The sequence below is a fragment of the Syngnathus scovelli genome, chromosome 4, assembly GCF_024217435.2.
Source record: "Syngnathus scovelli strain Florida chromosome 4, RoL_Ssco_1.2, whole genome shotgun sequence".
NCBI lineage: Eukaryota > Metazoa > Chordata > Actinopteri > Syngnathiformes > Syngnathidae > Syngnathus > Syngnathus scovelli.
The window spans coordinates 14,873,294-14,898,712 of record NC_090850.1 but is presented as its reverse complement, the minus strand read 5'-3'; the positions used below and the strand labels follow the sequence as shown (position 1 = coordinate 14,898,712).

Genomic DNA, 25,419 nt, shown 5'->3' with positions numbered 1-25,419 from the left:
TCTTTATCCATCCTCGCCGTTGACATCATTATCATTATTGTTACTGTCAAGTGTTCATGTCACTACTCTGGTGGTCGTCAGGTTGATTATAATTTATTCTAAACGAGTTATCTATCAATCGAGCAAAGGGCAATCCAAACCGGAATAATGCAGCTCGTCACCTAAACGCCATCTAGAGGGAGGAAAGTATGGTGCAACTTGTAGTCTCAGCTACAGTAGTAATATCAGGGTCACCAACCTTTTTGAGATGGAGAACTATTTCTCCAGTATTAATTAATAGTAAGCGCTACCACTTTGGTGCACCATTTCTGAAATGTGCACAAATGACTTTAAATGATATATTAACAATGGGTGAAATTCAAGGATTTTGCAGTGTTTACATTTTTAAATGATACTGTCGATGCTGTCACAGGAAATCACAATATTCCATCACTGGTGAGCTATTTTCAGAACAGGCCTACCAAACTGCTGCTCGAAAGTTTCCACTGCCACCACACAGCGCTCGTATCTATTTTGGTTCTCAAGTCAAGCCATTGAAGCCACAAAAGAACAAATTCCTTATGCTGAATGCTGAAGAAAGTGTTACTGATAAACCAACACAGTTAATGTTTTGTCTTATTTGCTTGTGGAATAAGACAAACAACAGATATACTTCAAAATGTAATTTAATGACTCAATCATCAGTCCAAAGACCAGAGATGTCTGTAGGTAACACATTGTGCGTAAACCGCTTGTTGATGCAGCCGCTAATAAAACTGTGCGAGTTGAGAAACACCTTACCATTAACAGGGCCATTAAAAGACAAAAGCAGAACGTTAGCATGTTGCAACTTTCGTGCGGTGTAGTCCTGATATCGGAAATGGAAACGTTTAATGCAAAAGGCATCTGGACAAGCATTTTTTTCTACTGTATATTTATATCACTAACAGAAATTAATTATATCACAAACAGAAAACAAAAGAAAAAGGGGATTCTGATATTTATTCATTGCTTTAAGGCAGGGTTTGCCAAATGGTCCAATTTCATTGGGTCGAAGAATAATTTTGTAAATGCTGTAAAATACTTTATCAATCAAACACATTGTTGTAATACATTTATGTCTGTTTTGTAGCATCTGATTATGTACAGTCCAACAGATCAACAATAAGGCATTTCAAAAAGATGCAATGTAGTAGTCCCGAGATAGAACTAAATTTCACATTTGGGCATTGAGCTGATATTTTCTTTTTTTTTTGAAGACTGCCTAAAGACCTCCTACAAGTGTTTCCCCAACAATATTAGTAAGTAATCTGCCATTGGGCACTTCTAATTTCCATTCACTCATAACAAAATGAACATCGTGGACTGAAAATATTCCTTCCAACTCTAATTAACTTGGTCTAACTTGCAAGGCCATACCTGTAAACTGGATTAAACTGCTGTTTAAGATACACTCTATATAGAAAGCTCTTTAAGCATTTATTCGATATTCTTGTTGCCCAACTTAAGGTTCATATACTATTAGGACACTTCAGCGCACTAGTAAAACAACTGTGATGATTTTTCCACTACTAGTGCCTCTTGGCATATTAGTAAGCAACTAAGCCGTACTAGTAACCAACTGTGCTTACCTAGTAACACCACTAGGCCCATCTCGTATGTATGTGTCATGTACTAGTAGCCTATTGGACTTAATTAGTGGAACCAAAAAATTGTTAAAGGGTATTGAATAAATGGGCAATTCTTGGTATGTGATATTGTGAAATTTGTTACATTTAGGTTTTAGCAGTAGTTCTAGTAGCACAAAATGTCAACGAGTGCAGTTTTGGCTCAAGAGTAACAAGTAGTGGTTCTGAATTAGCCTGTTAGTGTGCAGAAATGTCTTACAGTAGTGGTGGGGTTGTTGTACTAGTCTGCAGAACCTTCAACTATATATAGTATATAGATATCGAATAAAATGCTCAAACGGCGTTCTATATGACACTACAGATAACACAACTACAGATAAATGTATTTATTTGTACACAATCAGGGCTGTGAAAATCAGCTTTGAAGTTATTGAAAATACATTTTTGCACAAAGGCTGAATGTCCCTCAGTTCCCCTGCACCCTCTCGTCTCTGGCTAGATTTTCTTGTTGACGTTCAGAGGCACAGGGTGGCCGCCCAGTAGCCGGTCCCGCTCCCGCACCTCCTCCTGCAGTTTAGCCTCCATCACCCGAAGCTGGCGGATGGTGGCTTTCATTTCCTTCATCTTCACCTCCATCAAGGCGATGATGTCCCGCTGTTCGTTGAGTTTGCGCAGCAGCTCGGCCGAAGTGGTGCCGGTGGTCAGCGAGTACGAGTGGTCCAGCGGGTTGCCTGTCAGGTTGATGCATTGCGCGACCGTCTGCTTCGTATCCGCCGAGGAGTCATCCACGTCTATGGTGAGTTCGATGGAAGCGCCGACAGGGGTAGTGAACGGCGCATCCGTCGGAACGGGTAGTCGCGCCATGCCCAGATACTCCCCGTTTTGGCCAATCTGCACCACCGTGATGCTGTCGTCGCTGGCCTCGCCGCCGGCATTGGCCTCGCCGCCCTCGGCCGTGTTCCCCAGCACGGTGTTGATGACGACCCCGGTGGTGGCTCCGGAGGTCGTTCCGGCGGGGGCTGCAGCCGTCGTCGTGGTCAGCTTCTTACCTCTGCCCCGTCGACTTCTGCGCTCGTTCACACCCCGCAGCGGGAAAAGCGACGGCACTCGGATGCTGTAGGTTTTTCTGCCGCCTACGAAGTGCACGCTGCAAACCCGGTGCCCCGTCGTGGGCTGGAAGGTGCTGAAACAACCGCTGACCCCGGCCCGGGAGATGTTCCTCAGCCACAGCTCTCGGAGCGTGGTGTCCTTCGGAAACGTGTAAAAGCGCAGGTCCCGGTCACGATGTGAATTGCTGTAGCATCCGGGAACGCAGCAGGTAAATCCAGGCATGGTAACACCAACGCCAATAGCCCACAAAGTCTATCTGCGCGTCTAATTACGACGCTTTTATTGCACTTTCTTTATTGTGCGCGATATCTTCTTTAGCGGCCTGTAGCCGGAACTACACGTCCCACAACGCTAACAACTTCCTGTTTATTTTCCAGCGAACCTGGCGAGATGTTTGTTATACCAAAGCTTAAATCCATGCGATTGTATCTCGATGAAGCTCAAATAATATCGAGAGATTTACTTTATTTGAGGTTGTTGTTGTTGTTTTGTCTATAGAAGAAAACTATTAGTTATTTTTGTTGAGTGCGACGTCAACGCAGAAGCCCGCCATTTAGGACTAGAAATCCCAGAATGCTTTGCGCTATACGACCACGACGAATTGGAAGCTACTGCCATCGCTGGTCACTTGTTGTATTACATGCGTTTTACACGTCGTAAAGTCTCGAGTCAAATTTATGAAAACATATTTGTCGTTAAAATGCACTAGCTATATGAGGACATTTTATTAACAATTTTTTTTCAAGGAAAACAATGACCTTAGCATGAAGTTTTAGGGGAGCGAATATTGGTACATGTTTGTCAACAACAAAATATTAAACAATAATAAACTTGATTTGAGCAGCCTGTCCTGAAAATAATTCACCAGTGAATTGCTCTTTTTGCACTGCTATTACCAAAATAAATAATAAAATACTTGTTGTTAATGTTCTTTATTTAGATGACTTTTGCATTGCTGTAAATTCCATATTTTTAAACAACCCTTTACCCCGAGAGAGAGAAAAAATCGTCACATTGACTTTCTACCCTTTATTTAATAAACCGATTCTATGAGGAAGCTGAGCATTTGTAGTCTTGCACGCCGTTTCCTCTTACGCGAGCATCTCTTTGTTTTAACATCTCTGATCGAGCAGTCACTTCCATCATCTTTGCTGAAGTTACCATTAGCAACTGGGCAGCGCCCGGCTGAGCACTTGCTGCTGTTGTTGAGGAACTCACCTGCATAAACACAGTAGGTAGCAAACGTTACGTGAGTTTGTTTATTTTTTTAAATAATCATACGTCAATGAGATGATATATTTTAACAATTTAGTCGTAACTTTTCTCTTACGCTGTTTGATATGTCTTTGTCGCGGCTAGCTTGGTAGCTGGCAAACGTGCTAGCGAACCTTATCGCTCAACGACTCTTGTTTGTATGATGTTTGTCTTATCAGTGGTTAATCATTACAATGTTGTGTCACATTCACTTTTACTGTAAAAAAAGAGTGTGGTTACACCATGCTGCGTATATGGTTGGAAGCAACACAAACAGAGCTAGCTTAACATCATTGAGTGTAAGTTTAACATAAAACCTGTTTTCCCTCTTCAGAACACAAACAAGATCGAGTCGTTTATGTGAAAGCTTTAGAGAGGTTTCAGTTAAGCCTCCCACAAAGAACAACATTGTTGTCAGGTGCTCCCACCACATTCCAAAATGCTGGCTTTACGCCCCCAAAAGAAAAAAGCTGGTCGAAATGTCACTCTGAAATTATCTGTCCGTGTATCAGTCACTCGATACAGTCACCCGAGCCTGCTGATGAATTACAGCTATGTATTTGCTCATATTATGACTTGGGGGCTTTATTAATATTATTTATTTTTCCTGAGATTACGGAGCATCCTGTCATGGTAACTTGAAGTCAAACATGATCACTCATCCATCAAGTTGTTTAGAAAGCGCTGTATAAAAATAGGTTTATCCACTAAAGCATTTAAATTTTCATTGCCTTTTCTGATTTTTCAGAGAGAAAGTCTAACTTCCAGACACCTGAGAGGATACTGGTGGCTTTACAGTCGGGATGTATGTTAGCGACAACATGATTTTGACGTAAGCTGCAGCAAGCTGCGCCGTCATGCTGCCAGGAGTCGGAGTGTTTGGGACAGGAAGCACAGCCCGGGTGCTGGTCCCGATGCTAAAAGCGGAGGGCTTCGAGGTCCATGCACTGTGGGGGAGGAGCGAAGAGGAAGCGTGCAGCCTGGCAAAGGAGCTCGGTATCCCCTTTCACACGAGTCGATCTGATGACGTCCTGCTACACCAAGATGTTGACCTTGTTTGCATCTATATTCCACCCTCAATGACACGGCAGATTGCTGTCAAAGCACTGGGTAAGAGGTCAGAAACACACACGCGTGACTTTTATGAATAGCCGTCTGGCAGCAGGTGTCGGTGCTAACCAGTCACAATATTTCCAGATGTTCAATACCGTCTCAAAGGATTTTTGGATTTTATAATTTTTTAGAAATCACAAAGTGAGAAAATAGTCCAGGGGTACAAAGAGCAGCAGTGCTCTTTCTCGTGGGTAGCATCTCCCAAAAATCGTCCTACCCCAGAGCGCGAGTTCAGACTTCAAGCTTGAACAAAAAAAGACATACTCGAGCTGGCCAGCTCACCAGCATGCTCAATACGGAGAATTATCTGATGGAATTCCTGAGCGTTGACCTCAGCTTCCTCTTCTAGTTGCAACTTCCTGGCGCAATGGGTCCCACCCACGATGGCGGTCCGAGCCACCAAGTCTTTGTATTTCATGATGTCCGCGCTGCATCTCGTGTAGCGTGTGCCATTTGGCAACTAAATTTTGTACCTGATTATTATTTTGTAATTTATTGTGTTACTCTCTGAATAATAAGACACTTTGCTTTTGTCTGTGTGCAGGCATAGGTAAGAATGTTGTCAGCGAGAAAGCTGCGACAGCTGTGGATTCGTTTCAAATGGTGAACGCAGCCAGGTACTACCCGCAGCTGCTCAGCATCATGGGTAACACGCTGCGCTTCCTTCCCACTTTTGCGGCGATGCGGCAGCTGCTGGCGGAGGGATACGTCGGTGAAGTGCAGGTATGCGACGTGCGCGTGTACGGGCCCAGCCTTCTAGACCGCTCGTACGGCTGGACTTGTGAGGACCTGATGGGAGGCGGGGGCCTGCACACGGTGGGCTCGGTCATCATCGACCTTTTAAGTTACTTGACGGGGACGCGGGCCCAGCGCGTTCACGGCCTGCTGCGCACCTTCGTCCAGCAAAATGACACCATCAGAGGCATCCGACGGGTCACCAGCGACGACTTTTGCTTCTTCCAAATGTTGATGGGACCGTGCTCGGGCGGCGTGTGCTGCACCGTGACCCTGAACTTCAATATGCCGGGTACCTTCTTGCATGAGGTGATGGTGGTTGGATCCACCGGAAGATTGGTGGCCAGGGGGACGGAACTGTACGGTCAGCGCAATGGCAGCAAACGTGAAGAGCTGTTGCTCGGCGACGGCGGCCGAGCCGGACCTGATGTGAAAGATGTACCTTTGCCACATCTGCTAGGCTTGGGCGCCATGGTCAAGGCCTTGAGACAGTCATTCCAGGCGCACCAGGAGCGCAGGTTGTGGGCGCGTGGGCCGGTTGCCACGGCACCCACCTTCGAGGACGGCCTCTACGTGCAGACAGTAGTTGAGGCCGTCAAGCGCTCCAGCTGTAGCGGAGAGTGGGAGTGTGTGGAGATAATGAGTAAGGAGCCCGATCCCAACCAGAACCTGTGTGAAGCTCTGCACAGAAATAAGAACTAATCATCAAGCACTACTCACAAAAGATTGGCATCTCTGGCTTGTTGGGGGAATTAAGGACAATCCGAAAATGCATTGACGGGTGAATTTAGTTTGACCTTCTCCAAAGTTTTGAGCGCATTTATCCAACCGTTCTATATATTTGAGTTCTTTTTGCACAGCCACCGCACACTGAGTGACGTGGCTGAAACCGGCCGAACGTCATTTGACAGAAAACAGCTGGGCTGTTAAGTTTGCAATGCAAGCAAGCCCAAGCCCCTTTGACGTCAATTTCTGTCGGCAGCAGAGGCCAGTGTTGGACAAATGTCAGCGCCCTATCCCACAGTAAAAAAAAAAAGTTCTGAAGTATTGGCCAGTTAGACATGAAAGTTTTGAGAAGGTTGACTTAAGTTCCCCTGTAAAGGTTACAGTGCCTTTTGGTTTGTCCTAAAATGTTCAAACTGCAAATGGCTACTTGCTGTGACGAAAGTATTTCAAAAGTGCTACTACTAAACACATCTGATGGAGCTTGGCCTGAATGTTTTTACTTCAGCTGCAGTTTACACCACATGACTACTCTGAGCTTTCTTTTGGGAGGGGCACCTGTTGAATAGAATGTGCTTGAGAAACATGCTGTTTCTTTTCAGATGCTTTCTCTTTTGAAAACCTTTTACTTGTTTAAAATTGTAATGCCTGTATGTACTCGGATTTTGTTGGTTTTTCCATTTTGTTAACATTGTGTTTATTTGAGAAAGATTGTGCATCCAAGTCCAATGGCACCTTATTTGAACGCATTGATGATGCCGAGTTGACTAACAACTTTGCATTTGTCACACTGGCAGAATTCTACTGATGTCCCGTTGAGAAAGCTCAGCTTTTTTAGAACATTTATGATCTCAAGGTAGATTTGTGTTCCCGGAAGCTTTAAGCAATTTGCGGTCTCCTTCACAAAGCAGCGGATGTTTCAGCGATGGTGGGAAAGTCACTTTTTCCCAGCATGGTCCAAAACATCCTAATTCCATCTGAATGTGGTTCAAAATTAAAAGCAGACATTTAATTGTATAAAACAGCATATTTGGCAAGCGGGGATTTTTTTTCTGTTACACATTGATGTTTACTCTAAAGAACCCAAGCTGCCTCAAACGTGAAGCGTGCATCTATTTTCTTGCTGTGATCTTAATCTTGCACCAGCAGAAGCCAGACGCCTCAAATTTGCAGTGTAAAGACATTTGAATATTGTTGATTTTAGATGGCAAGCAAATGGCATGAAACTCAGTTGTTTACATTTGTTATCCCTTTTTAAGTTTGTTGGTTGCAAAAAAACCTGATGCCTCAAATACAACATGCACTGTAATTGCAGTCGTGTGACTAGGATGTCATAATTGTCATACTGTCAATTCTTTATACTTTTAAGAACACTTTTTTTTAACCTACTCAGGGTCTGAAAAGACACATTTTGACAATTTCGAGAGTGCATCACCGCACTAAAAAATTCCGTTCCCCAGCAGCATGATGCTAGAGGTCCTTAGATTTAAAGAAAAAACATTCCAAACATCTGATTTAGCTTATATTATCTTTTTTGCACTGATACTGTAAAATTATTTAACACAAGGTGCGCTTTCTCTACTAGCCAGCGCACTGCAAAATTAATTTAACGTCTGCATGAGGATGATTATTTATGGTTGGGTGTGGAAAACAATTACTTGTCTTGGTCCTGTTTGTAAGTCAGCCTGTGAATTTCTTTTGAAGCTGTAATATTTATTATTTTTTAGTTTTTTAATTCTAACCATGTCTCTTTGAGCACAATTTGTTGTATTTAAGTCTGGGGACTGTTCATCTGACAGATATTTCATTTAATAAATACAGTTGTATTAATTTCAGTGTTTTCATTTTTTCTCTGCTCCTGAAGCATAGAAGTAGCGGAAGCATTTCCCCGAAAGCATCTACGCAAACTTTTGAATAATTTGACGAATATTTTTTAAATAATGCGATTAACAATCGAATCCGGCGTCATTTGCAACCGATTATTTGCATGGCCACTAGGGAGCAGTGTAGACTTTTTCGGGTGATTTGGAAGCAGGTGAGTAAACAGAAGAAAACAGCGGCCTTGCTCGTTCGACAGAAAAGAGTCGCCATTAAACCATCAGTTAGAACCAAGAACGCGGAACAAATTTTATCTTTTAGAGAAACATGACTCGTAAAAGAAGTATCATTTGGAGTTACTACAAAGATATCTGTCCCAAATCGGTTGTGTGCGTTCTATGTAAAGACATACTATTTAAACACGAACAGGGCAGCACCACGAGGTTGTGGCGACATTTGCGGACTCAACATCCAACCGAAGCGGTCATGGCCGACCAAAGAGAAAGCCAGAGAAGCGCCAATGTCTTCAGCCGTGAACAGGAGCCTGTAGAAATCGACGAAGCACAAGGTACCGGTCTTAAAATGAATGGATCGAAAGTTTGTTTGACCCCACTGAATCCCTCGAATCGGTTCATTAAAACGATTCGCTCAAAAGATTCGTTGATGCCATCGTTCAGTTCATGATTCAGTCTTGTGATTCACATTCACTTACCGAGGGACGGTGATGATTACCAAATATTTTAAATTAGGAAAGCATTAAAAGGGTGGACTAGAATTAAAATTTAAACTTTGCAGTCTGTGTGGAAGACTGTTGTGATTTCGTTTTCCCACATTAAATGTGGCTTAGTGTTAATATATTTGCGTGTGTGTGCGTATTTATACAATGAGGAAACGGGTAATAAGTAAATTAGTTCACTGATATGGGCTTGGCATTGCGAATGTGACGTCACGTGACCAAACCCAGACAACAAGATGTTTTTAACTATCTCCCTAACTACCTTTTTAATTCTTCTTCTCAAGTGGAAGTGGAACTGGAAGAGGAGAATCCTGACGTTGTCTCTATGAATCAAAATGAAGTTGATTCTGCAATAAATGGCATCCTTGTAGCAGTAAAAAGAGATGAGCCTGTCAAAGAAACGCCAGCTGAGGCAACAGAAGTGAACGAACAACAATGCCCGGCTGGTCAGTATCATCGTCGCAGCCTGATCTGGAAACATTTTAAGCCTTTGGCCGATTTAAACGCTGCTCAATGTCAGGTTTGCAAGAAGAAGATAATGTGTTCTGAAGGCAGGACCAGCAACTTGTACCGGCACATGGCAAAGACCCACCCGCATGTGAATCCACGATCAGGTGGAATTGTGAATGAAGCTGACCGTAATTCTGATTCGCGCGGTGTCCTCGAAGCAGACAGAGGAGAACCCGTGGAAGCAGGACAGGAAAAAGAAAAAGTCGTGGTTGAAAATCCTCTCAGTTCAAGGAGTACAATGCACCGTCGTAGCTCCGTTTGGAAACATTTTAAGCCTTTGGGAAGTTCGGATGTTGCCCAATGTTTGATTTGCAAAAAGGCCATTAGATGCATCGACGGCAAGACCAGCAACCTGCATCGACACATATCAAAGAGCCACCCTAAGGCGAGTCGGGAAGCGGCCAAGGTGCTGAAGCCGACAAAACCCAGCTCACCCTCAGACACTTCCAGTAATCTTCAGGAGACATGTCCCATGGAAGTCATGGACAATGAAGATATTACAGGTAGAGAATGATTGATGAGAATGATCATATCAATTTATGCGTGATGCTGCTTTACCAATATATTTATTGTCTTTCAGACGAGGTCTATGATTCAAAGGTAACATCCGCAGAGAGGCGCATTCTCAAAAGGGAGCAGGAGTTGATTGAAGCTTTGAGGAGGACGCAGAGGGAGGAGGCTAAAGCTCTGGAGCATCAGAGGGAACTCATCGAGAGTCTGCGGGGAGTCAACGCCAGAGAGGCTGCCATGGAGAAGAAGCAAATCGAGTCTCTCAGGAGAGCACAGCAGGAGGAAGCCAAAGATTTGATGAGACAGAGGGAAGAGCTGGAGACAGAAAGGGCAGAGCAGCAGAAGAGGCGGGAGGAGCTTGAGCAGGAAAAGAAACAGTTGCTCATGTTTTGTCAAGAACCTGCAATTCCAGCCTTGGTTTCCCAACAATGAGTTTTTTTGTTTTGTGTTTATTTGTTGCCAGTCCGTGGCGACCGACACACTTGAGGGGCATTTCTATAGATTGTTCACAAAAATCTCTGCCGATTTTTAGCTTTTGGCTTTTCTGTTCTCAAGTTACATTCTTAAATGTACTATGATATTGACATGTGATCTTAATTTGACCTTTGCAGAACTGTTGAATGTATATGTTCTATTACTCTTTTAGTAGTTTTTACTACTTGCTGATTTTTAACAAGTAGATAAACGACCAAATAAAATTCCCTGGTTGAATTACACTTTGTATTTACACAGTCCTCTTCACTTTTAATCAAGTGCACATATTAGGTCATTTGGATACCCCCCTAAATGTACACACAACAGTTTTGATTATTTGTGCCTTCCTGTTTATACCACAGTGCATTTACTGGTCGGATGCTGGATAATGGGACGTCCCACCGTCCTTGAATGCACCGTGACACGGGAAAGAGTGGGTTTTTACTTCCGGGTTAGAAAAATAGCCACCAAAATAACTCAAATTTCCTAAGCAATGAGAGAGTCTTTCTGCCAAATGTAATACATAGCCAATAGGTAACTGCGGAAACCTTAAAATAGCAAGATACGGGCCCTTTAACACATCGCCGTAAAATGGATGATAGCGTGTCCGTCCCAACGAAAAGATGCGATTCTGGCAATCTATCCTCTGTAAGCATGGACACAATTTCGACACTCACGGAGCTGGACGATTTGGAGAGAGTTTATCATCAACTCTGCGTGGAAGAGGTTTGTATAAAATGACATTCGAGTGACATTATGACACTTGACGTGTCCACTCACTCTCAGCTATGCTACGTAAACTTCCGGGATGGGGCTCATGGAAACCAATGGAGACACTCACATTTTACGTGATTATATTTTAAAGAAAGGCAGCCTTGCAGCGTCGTGGAGCTTCTCGGCCCCATTTTAGCCCAACAAAAGAAAAAATGTTGGAGCCTGACAAAGGAAACTTGCATCAACGTCGCTGTGTTATAACTTTAGCAAGTGATATTCCCACCTATATTATGCAGGACTATACATAGAAATACAATATATTATTTAATCCGTGTGTGAAAACAACGGATATTAGTTTAGTTAGTTGACTGAGCAGTTGTGACCGTCTTCTTCAGTATCCGGGATATGAATCTCAGTTTTATACTGACTCCTTGTGGGCAAGACGTGCACACAAGAAGGACCTGAACAATGAATTAATAATCATGATGAACAAACCTATTTAATTCTTTAAATCAGCTGGATTTGCCTTTGCTTTGGTTTAGAAAGCAGTGGAGGTTGAACTGGATCGGCTGATGGGACAAGAGGGCACGATTCACACAAAGATGTTGGCACTCCAGAGGATGGGGTAAAATATTCTCACGAATTGTCAACATTAAGACTACTCTGACACTTGGACTTCTTTTTTTAATCAAGTCTGAGCTGACTTGGCATGCATTGCTTCTGCGTTTCTCAGGCCCAACTTACAGTTGATCGGAGGAGATGCCAGCCAGCTCTCTGGCATGATCACTTTCACCTGCAGCCTAGCAGAGAATGTCAGCCGCAAAGTCAGACAGCTCGACCTGGCAAAGGTACGCACACATCTACTACCATAACCAAAAATACTGATACTATTCAGTTTATTGATGACAGCTACTCTGTCTTAAATTCAGTTAATGAAGTTTGTGTCTGATTTAATAGACGCGGCTGTATAACGTCATTCAGCGAGCTGATGACATTCTGGATCTGAAGTTCTGCACGGATGGCGTTCAAACAGCTCTGCAAAATGAAGATTACGAACAGGCCGCTGCCCACATCCACAGATACCTTTCTCTGGACCAGTCAGTCATTGAACTGAGCAGACAGGGAGAAGAAAGTATGCAGAATAACTCTGTTAACTCTAGTAAACAAGTAAACGTCAAATTCCGATTGATTGATTGAGTCATTAATTTGGTTTGGGTTGGCTGCAAGCAGCAGATGCATTGTTGATTGGTTCTCAACCAGTTTGGTTTCCACAGGTAGCACTGTAGATGCCAGTCTGCTGCTACTGCAAGAGGCTGAGAAAAAACTGAAGGTCATCGTAGCTGACAAGTTGGATGAAGCCGTGGCAGCCGTGGACCTGGCACAGGTGGAGAGGTTTTTCAAGATCTTCCCACTGCTGGGCCTCCATGATCAGGGCCTGGCCCGCTTTGGACAGTATCTCTGCACTCAGGTCAGTGAGGAATTGGAGAAATGGACATGTTCGCTCCAAGGGGATGGATTGGTGACTCACACACACGTTGTCACACACGCAGCTTGCCTCCAAAGCCGAAGAGAACCTGCTCTTAGCAACAGGAGGAGAATTGGGCGAGAAAAGAGCTCCACTCATATTTGCTGAGACTCTGACACTATTGCTCGAAGGTGAGTACACGGTCAACTTTGAAACTTTTCCATTGAACTTCAAATTAATCACATTTGGAAACTACTGTTAGAACTGCATATTGGTCAAGCTCCCAAACAGCAAAATGTGTGAGATTGCTGACAGGGTGGAGAATTTGGGACTGTTAAAGAAAACTTCCTCATTCACAGGCATCGCACGAGTGGTTGAGACCCACCAGCCTATCGTAGAAACGTATTACGGTCCAGGCCACCTCTACACACTCCTCACCCACCTGCAGCAGGAATGTGACAAGCAGTGCCAGAACATTGTGGACAAGTTCATGCAGCAAAGAGGATACCTTGCCAAAGTTTGCATCTGGATGACATTTAGCTTGTATTATGACACCTTCTAAATGCTGTCTGTAGTTTCAGATTGTCCAGAGCAGTATGATGAAGACCGTACCCGGGGAGAGAATCGAGCCCAGGTATTGTTTGCCCTGTGCACATTGGTCACAATATTAGGTGCACTTCACGAGCGCCAATTTAAGAGCTGAGTCCAAGACCTCATATTAATACAGAAACGTATTCCTAATATTTTGGTTAGTGTATTAAGCTCCATGACGGAAGCAAAAACAAAAATTGAACGGGTGTCTCCATGAATTTGTATCTTCCTGCGACAGAGAGCTGGACCCCGTATTGGCAGAAGTCACGTTGATGAATGCGAGGGCGGAACTTTACTTGCGCTTTCTGCGGCGACGGATAATGGCCGACTTTGAAGTCGGCGACCAGAGCGTCACACCAGGTAAGTAATCCCTGAGCTATATATTTGTCATGTCAAATTTTGTGATCGATGTGTGTGTGTGTGCGTGTTTGACCATCAGAACATCACCAGAATGTGGAGAAGCTGCTTAAACATTGCGTGCTGAGCAGGAACATGCAAGAGCTGATCGGCTACTACGTTCCAATGGAGGAGTACTACATGAGGGAGTCCGTCAACAAGGTTCACTACACTGTTCCATTTGCACTTTACACACACAGTATTCAATAAATGTTTATTTTTGATACAGCTCTTGTGATTAAATGAACGTAACACAACGTATTAGATTATACTCAATATTTTTGCAAGTGATAAATTGTAGGCAAAAAAAACCTTCACTGGTAGACTTTATTTTTAATGCTTGTATAGGACAGAATCATTCCATTAATTTCTGTTTATTTTCATGATATATATTTTTTTGTATTGCATTTATACATTAGCTGTTTTGTTTTATATTGTAGCAATTGATTGTGCCAATTTAATGTAAACAAGTTGTGTTGTACTATCTGCAATGTTTTTTCCTTATCAGGCTGTTACAATGGACACATATGAGAAAAGTCAGCTGACATCCAGCATGGTGGACGATTGTTTCTACATCGTGAAGAAGTGCATCAGTCGAGCCCTGTCCAGCTCCAGCATCGACTGTCTCTGTGCAATGATTAACCACGCTAACTCGGTGCTGGAGTCCGACTTCAGGTCAGCACTTTTGAAACGCGGTTAATAAAGCGCAGCTTGTCGGGGGGGGGTCTCAAACTTGTGTCGGTCTTCCCCTGACCCGCCAGGGAGGTGTTGTACAACAAGCTGAGGCAGGGCTTCCCAGCCACCACGCTGCAGGATATCCAGCGCGGTGTCAGCAGTGCCGTCAGCCTCATGCAGAGCAGCTTGCAGCAGGGCAAGTTCAACACCGAGTTCAACATTGAGAGTGCAGAAAATGCCAAGGCTGCTTTTTTGGTGAGATTGACACACATTTATTTATATTGTGAAAGATAAGGACAAAGACTTCAATGACTTTGTCGATTATAGGTGACCCTCAATAACGCCGAGGTGTGCAGTGAGAACATTTCAACTTTGAAAAGGAACCTCGAGGTAATGCTGGTATAATGTACCCTCCGTTCTCTTTGTCTTCCTCCACGTCATCTAATTTTTGAATCCCGCGTGCAGAACGACTGCTCCAAGCTTTTCAGTCAGGGGGCGAGTTCTGGCGACCGAGCCAAGATTGAGAGCTGCTTGTCCGACCTCGTCAACACGTCCACAAAATTCAAGGACCTTTTGCAGGTTGGAGCCACAAAAATACTTCTGATGAACATTGCCTGTTCAAAAAGCTCTGTTGATGTGTCAGCACTTGACTTTGCTTTCTTAGGAGGGTCTGACTGAGCTGAATACGACGGCCATAAAGCCTCAAGTGAAACCCTGGATCAGCGGCTTCCTGTCCATCTCGCACAACATCGAGGAGGTCAGGCACTCGCTCGCCGACTTCAAATGTCCTTGAAGCAAACTCGTAAGCGCCAGTGTCACTTACAGGAAGAGTTCAATGACTATGAAGCAAACGACCCCTGGGTGCAGCAGCTCATCATCAACTTGGAGCAACTGATGGCTGAGTTCAAGGTGTCGGCACCGCCGTTTAGCATGAAGAGCATGTACAAGTATTTTGTACCAATTTTTTAAGAGATTTATTATTCCGTTCATTTTTTCCACTGTACTCCTTCCTTAATTTTCCAACAATTCAAACTGTTCACAAAATTCATTACATTTCAGATTCCTGAAATGCCCAGTTTTTGCAGAATTACGTCTTTGAATTACAATGTGAAATGACAGTAAAATTCACGAATGAAAAGTTTTTAAACGTCCTCTCCCTGTCATCATCAGACGACCCTCTCTCCTGTTATCTACGACACGCTGACCAGCCTGATGACCAGCTTGATATCCATCGAGATGGAGAAGACGGTCCTGAAATGCTCCTTCAGCAGGGTGAGAGTTCCGGGCTTGGCCACAAGATGGCAGCGAGCACCTCCTGCAGCACATCGCTGACGTGCAATAGATGAAACGCAGTCAGCAATAATTCATGAAGTCTCTCACAGGGAGAAAGCCTCTGGCGTGATTGTCTCACTTCCTTTCCAACAATGTGTTTATTGGTGGTATAAATAGAAACACACTGCAGAAAGCTGGTAGTTTTAGAAGCATTTGGGGAGTGCGCATGAATGAAAATCTTTGCCAGAGTGATTAAGTGTGCTGGTGTTTTTTGTTGCAGCTGGGAGGGCTGCAGTTTGATAAAGAGCTTCGTTCTCTTGTGGCCTATCTCACCACCGTCACCACCTGGACCATTAGGGACAAGTTTGCTCGGCTCACGCAGATGGCCACTGTCCTCAACCTGGAGCGGGTAATTGACCTTCTGGAAACAATGCACAAACACACTCTCACACTCGCTCTTCTGTCACACACACCTGGCTGGTAGTCCGCACCACTACCATTAGTGAATTTCAGCAAATGATAAAACTTTTCGCTTGCAATACAGTAGCTCGGCACGTTTTCAAAGCAATAATTATTTGAGTCATTTTCTCGTACGTGGCTTTAAAAAAATAAAACAGACCTATTGCAGGTAAACTATTTTCTATGCCTCGCAGGTAACCGAGATCTTGGACTACTGGGGGCCAAACTCGGGACCCCTGACGTGGCGTTTGACCCCAGCAGAGGTGCGGCAGGTTCTAGCACTGCGCATTGACTTTCGAAGTGAGGATATCAAGAGGCTCCGACTGTGACCCGTCGACCAATGAGCTTCGATTTGTCATACACTCTGCAAAGACAATGCAAGTTTACCCCAAAAAAATCTGTTTAGGCAAATTTCTTGTTGGACATTTGATGCACTCTTGGCTGGTGTTAAGATGAAGAGCTGCCAACTGGAAGTCATATGTAGAATATTACTTGCGTAAAAGTATCTGAGATTTTCTATAATTAATGATCTGTTGTAAATGTATTTAAGTATTGGGGGGAACAACTGTTGACATTTTGGTCATCATTTTTTGGGATGTAGGAAATGAAGTGTAGCAGCAAAGTATTTGTATTCTATTACAAGATGGTATCATTTGAAAGGCTGGTGCTGATTGTGACCTACATGTGACTGAGCTCTCGAGTTAAATATGAGAAGTCTTAAATGTGTAATTAAAAGGTCTATTAATGGTGTCACACGGGGAGTAGCAACCTGCTAACCTGTAATTGCGCAAAAGGAGGCCGCCCCGCCAAAGCGAAGCGGCGGAGTAATGAACATCTCAGCCATTAAAGTGACAGAAGCGGGTCAGACAGCTGATCCAGCCTAGTCATTCAATAAAGGAATGGCCGCTTGTCTGTGAGGTTAGAACACTTTTAACCTAATAAATCGCGAGCCGCTCGACTGCACCACAATTTTCACGTTGATCTCGATCGGATAATACGTTTCAGCAAGCGCAGCCACGCGTGTCCCAATCTACCGGACGTCAAACACATTCTCATTTTGTGACCTAACCTAAATTGATCGCTTTGTGTATTCTGAGAGCATGAACGGACGCACACGTGAATAGTTAGGAAAAGTGTAGCTTTAATGTAAACACAACATTCGATTGGCTCAGCACAAACATTCCACATGAGAGCAACCAATGAACTACAGAAGATGGGGTGCAGCACAAAAACATTCACAGTAAAAAAAAAAAATCTGGTATAATCGTAATATATTTATATACAATACGGTGCTTTTACGGTGACAATGAATCGGATATGAGGGGAAATGTGTATATTGGGACGGGGAGGCGGAGTATGGGGGGGTGGAGAGCTGTACTGCTTCAGTGTGAAAAGAGGAGGATGATAAACGGGAGGGGAGAATATTATATAGTCCCCTAACAGGCAGAGGCTGCCTCTGATGATATTCTCTCCTTGTGCAGTCTTCTATGTCTAAACAGATTCACATTGAGGGCCAAATTAAATGTGTGGCTGGAGGAAGAGGGATGAATGAGGCTTGAAGCAATCAACAATTCAATGGTCACAACCCTAAACAAGAACCAACTAGGATCCAAAACTCTTCTCAAATGGTTGGCACCAATATGACAGCTTTTTGTTTGTGTCTCTTTCTTTCCACGTCTATTGTAAGATATTATCAACCAATGGGCGGTCCTGGTAGCACAGGAGGCCGGCCGCTCTACACCGGATAATACTCTCTTTCTGTTGAAGTACAAGAGAAAAAGAGCAGAACAGACCTGCGGGCTACTCGGTCATGTGAAGGGAAGGCAAACTTCCCGGCGCCTCCCCCGTTATATTATCGGCATCGTCTGCGCCATCGTATAACTTGTCAAAATGGAGCAGCAGACAATGCTCGGGGTTACTTGCTGCTCCTGCTCCCCCCCTGGTTGTTTGTTTACGCTCATCAGCAAACCATTCAAACGCTCAAAGACAAAACTGGGGCTCATGAACTCGTGAGAAGAGGAAGGGAACAAAATCATAACATGAATCCGACATGATATCTGGTGGCAGCTCTTTGGGTCCATTTCGGACGTGTTGAATTACATATTTTTCTGTGTGTGTGTATTTTTTTTTTTGTTTTAAAGTACCATGAAAATGATATAACGCCTCACACGCTCTGCGAGAACGGCCGTGCTCAGTATAAGCCGCACCCTCTCAGGTTGTTTGCGATAATGATGTCGGTGACAGCATCGAACACTACCTGGATGTTCCCTGTGTCCGTGGCACAGGTCAGGTGACAGTAGATCTCCTTATTGGGAGAGCGGTTCTTACTCTCAAACTGAACCTGAATGTATGCGGTCGCGTCGTCGTAAGTGTTAGCACCTGAAGAAGAACAGAAGATTACACGTTAAGTTTCGAGGACGTCCATTTGGGGAATGAGCTCCAAACGCTCACCTGTGTATTCGGGAAAACAGATCGTCAGCGGCGACTTCTTGATCTTCTCCGCAAAGAGGTCCTTCTTGTTGAGGAAAAGGATGATGGAGGTGTCGATGAAGAACTTGTTGTTGCAGATGGAGTCGAACAGCATGAGGGACTCGTGCATGCGGTTCTGCAACGAGGAATTTTGTTTTATGGAATATCTTGATGCCGAAACTTCTCATTTTAGTTCACAAGTCAAAGCGAAAAAGGTCTCCATTGGAGTCACACTTACAGTTGTTTCATCCTCATGGAGCACCTGGTCATAACCACTCAGGGCCACACAAAAAATGATGGCAGTCACATCCTCAAAGCAGTGGATCCATTTCTTCCTTTCCGACCTTTGCCCTCCCACGTCAAAGAGCCTGCAGAAAAATGCCAAATGGTAGCTACAAACTCCAGGACACATCTTTAAGTAGCACCTCGGCTACAAGAGGAGGGACTTACCTAAAATGGAGGTTTTTGAAGGTGAAGTGAGTTTCCACAATGCCGGTGGTCTTCACTCGGGTTCTCAAAATATCCTGCTCTGTGGGCTGGTAGTCTGCAGCCCCGATCCGGTCTAAACTGTCCAGGTAGCTGGTGGCAACAAGGAGAAAGAAATTAAGCTCGTTCAGAAATACTAACTAACACCCAACCATCTATTTAATTGGACATTTGAATATGCCAAAGAGAAAAGTTTTGGGAATGGGAAACTAACTCAAAGTGCCATTCCGTCAACATTCTGTGCCACTCACTATTGGGCCGAATCGTTGAGCTGGTATTCGCGGGCCCGGTTGAAGCACTCCTGAGTCCCGGCGTCAGCCCAAACGCGCTTCATGGCGCAGAGAAGCTCCGCAGAGTATGGCTCCGTGTCCTCCATGCGACTCACAACGTCACACACTAGCTTAGCATCCGCCTGGAAATGAAACCGAAATAAATTAGAAAGGATTCGGCTCCTATATATTTTTGAGTAAGTGTCGATACAGCCACAGAGTTGTCAGCTTCATTTTGCACTTTTCTTGGTTTATTACAAATGAATCCTGCATCGGTTACTTGGTATCGGTATCAACAAGTATTGAATTGATACTTCTATTGATACCGTAAGAAAAAAAGTGCTGTTGATCATCCTTAATATTTTTATGTATCAATTATTTTGAAGAAGCTTATCTTTAAAGCAGTTCACTTGAGGATTAATAATGTGATATATTTACAAATAATACTTTGACACGAAGCAGAAAGTAGGTCAAAACATTTTTGCTTCTGAAACAAAATTATATTTATTCAACCAAAAGCTGTGAAGAGAGATTTTGTTGACTTGTGAATAGTTTCTTTGTCAAGTAAAGACAAAATTATTTGTATGGTCTTTAATCATCAAATAATCAGCTGACAACTATTAACAACATCCTCTGATCTAAAACAGCCCAAGAGCGCAAGAAAAAAAACTCCAAAATGTTTAATGAATCAAAAAGAAAAGACCGCGGGTGGGAGGACATCCCCTTTCATGCTGTTATTCAACTAGAACTAGCAATTTGTGCTTTTGTCTATCTAGAAAAGCTGTATTGAAGCTAATTTATTAAAAGTAAAAATAATAGGGTGCATAAAAGATGGTTCTCGACACTGCAAGGATAACTTCTTCCTTTCTCTCACTTTGATATATTGATATTCTTCCTTTCACTCTCTTTGATATTGTATTTCTCATGCCGTTATAATTCGTGGGTTGTTGTTGTCTTGTCTTTTTTGTTGTATTGTCACTTCCTGTTTTATTTTGATAAGCTACTCTCCTCTTGTTTCCTGATTGCCTTCCCTACTCCTAATTGTGTGCACCTGTGCCCTTCCCTTCTGTGTCTATTTAGTCAGCGTCAAGACAAGGTCTTGTGCCAGTGTGTCTGGTCTTGTCAGGGGTTACTAGCGATCACACAAGCTGAAAGATCCTTTTTGAATACCTTGTCTAGTTTTTTGAAGAACCCTTTTAGTCTCGCTTTACCCAGAGAACCATTTAGTTTGTTTTTGCTGCCTTGACTTCCCTCTTTGAGTTGTTTTTTTGCCGGCTCTCGCCTGTCAAAATAAATTCCTGTTTTTTTCGTCACTCTGCACCTGAGTGTCCTCACCTTGTTCCTAGCCTGACAGTATTATCACTATCTAACTTTGGAGTTTAATTATTTGGGGTATTGTTGTAGATGGGCGCAGTTAGAAATGAGCGTTTGCGCAGTTGTGGGAGTGAACACTGGAAATCTACTTCCAGCTTTTTTGTGGCTCCTCTCATTCCCTTTAAATTCAAGGAAAGAGAAGGCGCATGGTCTATTTGGCAGAAGAATCACAGACTTGCTGCAGGCCACGCAATGGATCAAAGCACGGTAAGTGCTTTTAGGATAGAAAAAAGATCTCCTCTTGCGGATGATGTGACATCAGCCTTTGTGAAGTGGGAATTTAGAGACCGCCTTCCACCACTGATTGTGTGTCTGTGGTAATCATTATTACTATTATTAAAAAAATATATATAATTCCTCTGCTTTTTATTCTTCATCCAAACAAAGCACCTTGGGATGACTCATGCAATGGTAGCTTTTGAATATTTTTAATATATAAATATCTTGCATAAATAAAGTAGATACTTTAGTTTGAGAAAATATAAATTTATATCTGAGAAAATATTTCCTGTATATCCAATATCTTTTTTTAATCTGTGACATTTCATCTCATCACCGTCATCCCTCATCATTTTAGTGACGGAGCATTTCAAGCCGGAGGCAACTGACTTTTCGATCCTTGTCTCCAAACTCGATTCCCAGCGAGTCCATGGCTCGCAGGATGGCTGCCAAGCTCTGGATGGTGTTGCTGTAGACCACAGGTTTGTACTGCTTCACGTCATCCCCGGAGAAGCCATCTTCGTGGATGATCCTGCAGGCGCACACAGATATTAGCACAAGGAAAAGTCCCGTTCTGCCATAAGTGTCGGTTGTCTATTCACCTTGAGTGGTGGAATCCTTCATTTGAATTTACATTCCAATTTTAAAGAGAGTTTATCCAAACATCAGTGATTTTTAAACCTTATACAGAACAAAAATCCACTCATTGATTGTGACTACTATGGAGCTCAACAGTTCCTGCATGGAAGGACCAGAAAGAGGGGCCTTTTTAATATTTTGTGCAGCTGGCTGTGTGCAAAATTGTGTAATTATGGATGAGAAGTGGATAAGATGCACAAACCATGAGCGAGAGAGGATTGAATTAATAAAGAGTCTAGGCTGTGAATCACCATTAGTAGTTTACGCAACAATTTCCTCAGCATGGTTTGGCTGCTGCCATGATTATTGTGTTTAGACGCATTGTTTCTATTAAGTTTGTAGGTCACTTGAATTTCATCAGTATGATCATTTCACCGTTTTTATGGCTCAATGAGTTTGTCTTTTTTACTATGATGCTATCAACTCCAAACAAAGGGAGACAGATTCCTTCTATTTCAACATAGTGTTTGGCCGCAATGTAAAAAAAAGATTCTGATTATAAAATGTCATATTCAAAGCTTTTCATCATCCGCAGAATGGGCCAATCACACTCAAGTGAAAAAATAGAATTCTCTGACATCGCTGCAGCTGCGAGTCACTAGCACAAGTTAGTGCATTCCACTCCAACCCGGCGCTGGCTTTTTTCAATTCAATTATTCATATCCTGTGAGGCTAACTTTGTACCTCCTCTATGTTGAGTTATCAACAAGAGCCATTTTGAGCCTTGTAGCTTTCCTATAGCTTGTCTACCCAGCTCACACAAAGTAGATTGACATCGTCATCGTCATCATCATACATGATCTATTTGTCATATATTCATGTAAAATACATACATGTGCAGCCATTTAATTCCCCTTAGGGTGAATAATGTATATTATCATTTAAGAAAACTATCCATCCAGCTTGCTCTGTCTGCCGGCATCTAGTCTGATGCAGCTAGCATCATTCATATCTTCTATCCATCCAGCTTATATTCACGATCTCCACCTGTCACCTATCCTGTCTATCAAGTTATCTCTACTATAATCGCTCGATCCAGCTTTCTCATCTATTCTCTACCTATGCACTTTCTATCGCTATCTTCTATCGTTCTTAACCATCCATTTTCTATCTATGGATTCCTCCTGTATCTTCCTAAGCATCTCATCTTCACATCTAATACTATCCATCTCTCTCTCTCTCTCTCTCTCTCTCTTTCTCCTCTCTTCAGTTCTCTCTCTCTCGTTCTCTCTCTCTCCTCTCTCTCTCTCTCTCTCTCTCTCTCTCTCTCTCTCTCTCTCTCTCTCTCTCTCTCTCTCTCCTCTCTCTCTCTCTCTCTCTCTCTCTCTCTCTCTCTCTCTCTCTCTCTCCTCTCTCTCCTCTCTCTCTCTCTCTCTCTCTCTCTCTCTCTCTCTCTCTCTCTCTCTCTCTCTCTCTCTCTCTCCTCTCTCTCTCTCTCTCTCTCTCTCTCTCTCTCTCTCTCCTCTCTCTCTCTCTCTCTCTCTCTCTCTCTCTCTCTCTCTCTCTCTCTCTCTCTCCTCTCAAGCCCTCCAAATGCCGTACCTTCCATAATTATTGGCGCCCCTAGCTACTGTATTCTAAAAAATTATAACAGGACAAACCCCATCTACTGCTCTTTTGAAATAATAATTATAATTATAATTAACAATAATTAATAATAATGATGATAATAATAATAATAATAGAGGTAGCAGGAGCGTGTAAAAAAGCTAAATAGCACAATTTGGCCCCGAGTGTTGCGTTCAGTGTCTTTACGGAAAACAGACATCTAAAAGGGTTAATAGGTGAAGGAAGAAGAGGAAGCAGTTTTTGGGGGGCGGGGGGGTCTGGAGTAGGGGAGGCTGCACCACTGCGGAGAAGCCTCACATTACAGAATATACAATAGACTCCATGATTTTCCCTGAAAACATCTCGAAACTTCACTAAGAGGTTTAGCAATGAGCAGCAACAGTGATTTAAAAACATCAAATAGTGGTTTAGCTCAGAGGTTGAGATGCGGTTTTCCGAGCCATATTTCTACGTAAATCCGCTTTTATAGGCAAAGTACTCCCGCCGATATCGGGCACTTAAAGCCATTAAGATTAAAAGCAGAGGTATTCACTAATGGAGCCGCGCTGACCTCACACACGAACACACACTCAAAGAGGAGAGAGGAACAACACCCACACCACAGTCACTAGACTACACTAACCGAAAGCCCCCCAGCCCTAAAGCTTCGTTAAGTACATTTCAGCACCCGCCAAACGAACAGCACCCGCCGAGCGGGGCCTCGACTCCCGAGCCGAAAGGTGCTCCAACCTCCGGGCACTTCTCGCGGGCTTCGGCCTCTGGAAACATGGCGGCTCGACGGAGAGGAAGGGAGGGGAGGAGGGCGGGAGGGAGGAGGAAGGAGTGGGGGGGGTCTCGAGGCCTTTTTTGAAGCATAAATAAGCCACCAAACACTAAATACACTAAACACTCAAATAAAAGGAAAAAAAAGAGAGCGACTTACTTCATTTGTTTGACGATGGTGCTTTTGCCGGACTCTCCACCGCCTGGAAAGAACACACAGAGAGGGGGGCGGCTAATGGTGAAATCAGTACCACGGAGAGCACCAACCGGCCCGACCGGGGACAGGGTGTGGAGAAGCAGGGAAGTTGGTGATTAGCGGGGTGGGGAAGGCAGTCTTACCGAGCAGCAGCAGCTTGACGTCCTTGGCAGCCACCATCCCGTCCTCCTTCAGGTTCTTCTCGATGGCCTTGCTCCGGTCCAGAGCGGCTCGCTCCTCGGCGCTCAGCGTACATCCCATGATGGTGACGAGCAAGCGAATGAACAAGCGTCGTGTTCCCCCCCGGGTTCCGCCTTGGTCCACCCCGCGACGCCGACTCCTCAATCAGTGCGTTGTCGTCGCTCTTCCTCTCGCCGCTACAGCATTAGTAGGCCCGGATTGAGGGCAACCCGAAGCGGTCTTCTTCGATTTTTTTCCCCTCCTTTTTCTTCTTCTTCTTCCTTAGTGTGTCTCGCTCCGTCCCCTCTCTCAGAGGGGTTGGGGGCGGGGTGGGGTCGTTCTGAGAGAACCTAGCTGCGGGGCTGAGGTTGTTGTTAGATGGGGAGTGTGTAGGGGTGGAGGAGGGGGGCTTGGTTTTCTCTCTCTCTCTCTCTCTCTCCCTCGCTCTCTCTCTCCCCAGGGCGGCGCTGGTGCTGCTGTTGGTGGTGCTGATGATTTCCTAGTAGGTTTTTTTCCTCCAAGAGGAGGAGGAGGAAGAGACACACCTCGTGCGGACAATCTCGCTGACGTCAGAGCTTCAAATCACGTCCTCTAAAAAAATGAAATTCAAATGGGGCAGAGCTTAAAATGGCAAACGGTAACCACGTGTTTCTATTGGGAGGAATACAGGTACATGTAAATTCCTTACTTAATCATATCCTTGTCGTCACGAACCTACGGACGCCTCATGTCAATTCAACATCAATGATATCAAACATTGACATTTGATATCTGCTATAATAGTGGTGTGTACAGTATTGCGTTTGTTTGGTCATATGAGAATGTATGTAGCAGTGGAAATTTTGGCATGGGTTTAAAACGGTGCCCTGGCATCAATCCGCCCCCCCCCCCCCCCCCCCGCCCCCCGAACCCCTCCCCTCTCCCACACACACATACAAGTAAAAACGGTTTAGAACCGCCACTGACTAGAGTAGTACTTGCCCTCACTATAGTAAAAAAAATAAATAATAAATCAGTGCACTAGTAGAACTACAAGCTATTAAAAAGCCAGAATGTGTGCCGCTGTCAACTTCACTATAAACTCTCAAATTTAC

At 43.9% G+C, this 25,419-nt stretch overlaps 5 protein-coding genes and 1 long non-coding RNA gene across 6 annotated transcripts; 4 read left to right on the top strand and 2 right to left on the bottom strand.

Annotated features, from left to right (window-relative positions):
• Positions 1–649: 649 nt before the first annotated feature.
• On the bottom strand, positions 650–3,297 carry thap11 (THAP domain containing 11). Its single transcript, XM_049719115.2, has one exon. The coding sequence runs from the start codon at positions 2,937–2,939 to the stop codon at positions 2,103–2,105; it is 837 nt and encodes a 278-aa protein (XP_049575072.1). The 5' UTR covers positions 2,940–3,297; the 3' UTR covers positions 650–2,102.
• A 384-nt stretch (positions 3,298–3,681) lies between these two features.
• Positions 3,682–8,372, top strand: gfod2 (glucose-fructose oxidoreductase domain containing 2). The gene is made up of 3 exons (XM_049719112.2): positions 3,682–3,948; positions 4,720–5,081; positions 5,629–8,372. The coding sequence occupies exons 2-3, from the start codon at positions 4,829–4,831 to the stop codon at positions 6,519–6,521; spliced, it is 1,146 nt and encodes a 381-aa protein (XP_049575069.1). The 5' UTR covers positions 3,682–3,948; positions 4,720–4,828; the 3' UTR covers positions 6,522–8,372.
• A 205-nt stretch (positions 8,373–8,577) lies between these two features.
• LOC125967773 (inner centromere protein A) lies at positions 8,578–10,832 on the top strand. The gene is made up of 3 exons (XM_049719111.2): positions 8,578–8,928; positions 9,381–10,109; positions 10,187–10,832. Exons 1-3 carry the CDS (start codon positions 8,688–8,690, stop codon positions 10,546–10,548), a joined length of 1,332 nt encoding a protein of 443 aa, XP_049575068.1. The 5' UTR covers positions 8,578–8,687; the 3' UTR covers positions 10,549–10,832.
• Positions 10,833–11,005: 173 nt separating this feature from the next.
• cog4 (component of oligomeric golgi complex 4) lies at positions 11,006–16,912 on the top strand. Its single transcript, XM_049719108.2, has 19 exons — positions 11,006–11,316; positions 11,847–11,929; positions 12,038–12,152; positions 12,262–12,436; positions 12,579–12,772; positions 12,855–12,960; positions 13,129–13,286; positions 13,345–13,403; positions 13,599–13,720; positions 13,800–13,918; positions 14,265–14,431; positions 14,518–14,686; positions 14,759–14,821; positions 14,897–15,010; positions 15,096–15,188; positions 15,257–15,340; positions 15,602–15,703; positions 15,984–16,112; positions 16,357–16,912. The coding sequence occupies exons 1-19, from the start codon at positions 11,182–11,184 to the stop codon at positions 16,489–16,491; spliced, it is 2,322 nt and encodes a 773-aa protein (XP_049575065.1). The 5' UTR covers positions 11,006–11,181; the 3' UTR covers positions 16,492–16,912.
• A 371-nt stretch (positions 16,913–17,283) lies between these two features.
• On the bottom strand, positions 17,284–24,815 carry gnao1b (guanine nucleotide binding protein (G protein), alpha activating activity polypeptide O, b). Its single transcript, XM_049719113.2, has 8 exons — positions 24,289–24,815; positions 24,110–24,152; positions 21,370–21,511; positions 19,369–19,529; positions 19,082–19,210; positions 18,870–18,999; positions 18,614–18,767; positions 17,284–18,541 (listed from the first exon to the last, which is right to left on the bottom strand). The coding sequence occupies exons 1-8, from the start codon at positions 24,404–24,406 to the stop codon at positions 18,354–18,356; spliced, it is 1,065 nt and encodes a 354-aa protein (XP_049575070.1). The 5' UTR covers positions 24,407–24,815; the 3' UTR covers positions 17,284–18,353.
• LOC125967779 (uncharacterized) lies at positions 20,200–21,461 on the top strand. The gene is made up of 2 exons (XR_007480886.2): positions 20,200–20,967; positions 21,338–21,461. It is a non-coding gene; the product is annotated as an uncharacterized lncRNA (long non-coding RNA).
• Positions 24,816–25,419: the final 604 nt, after the last annotated feature.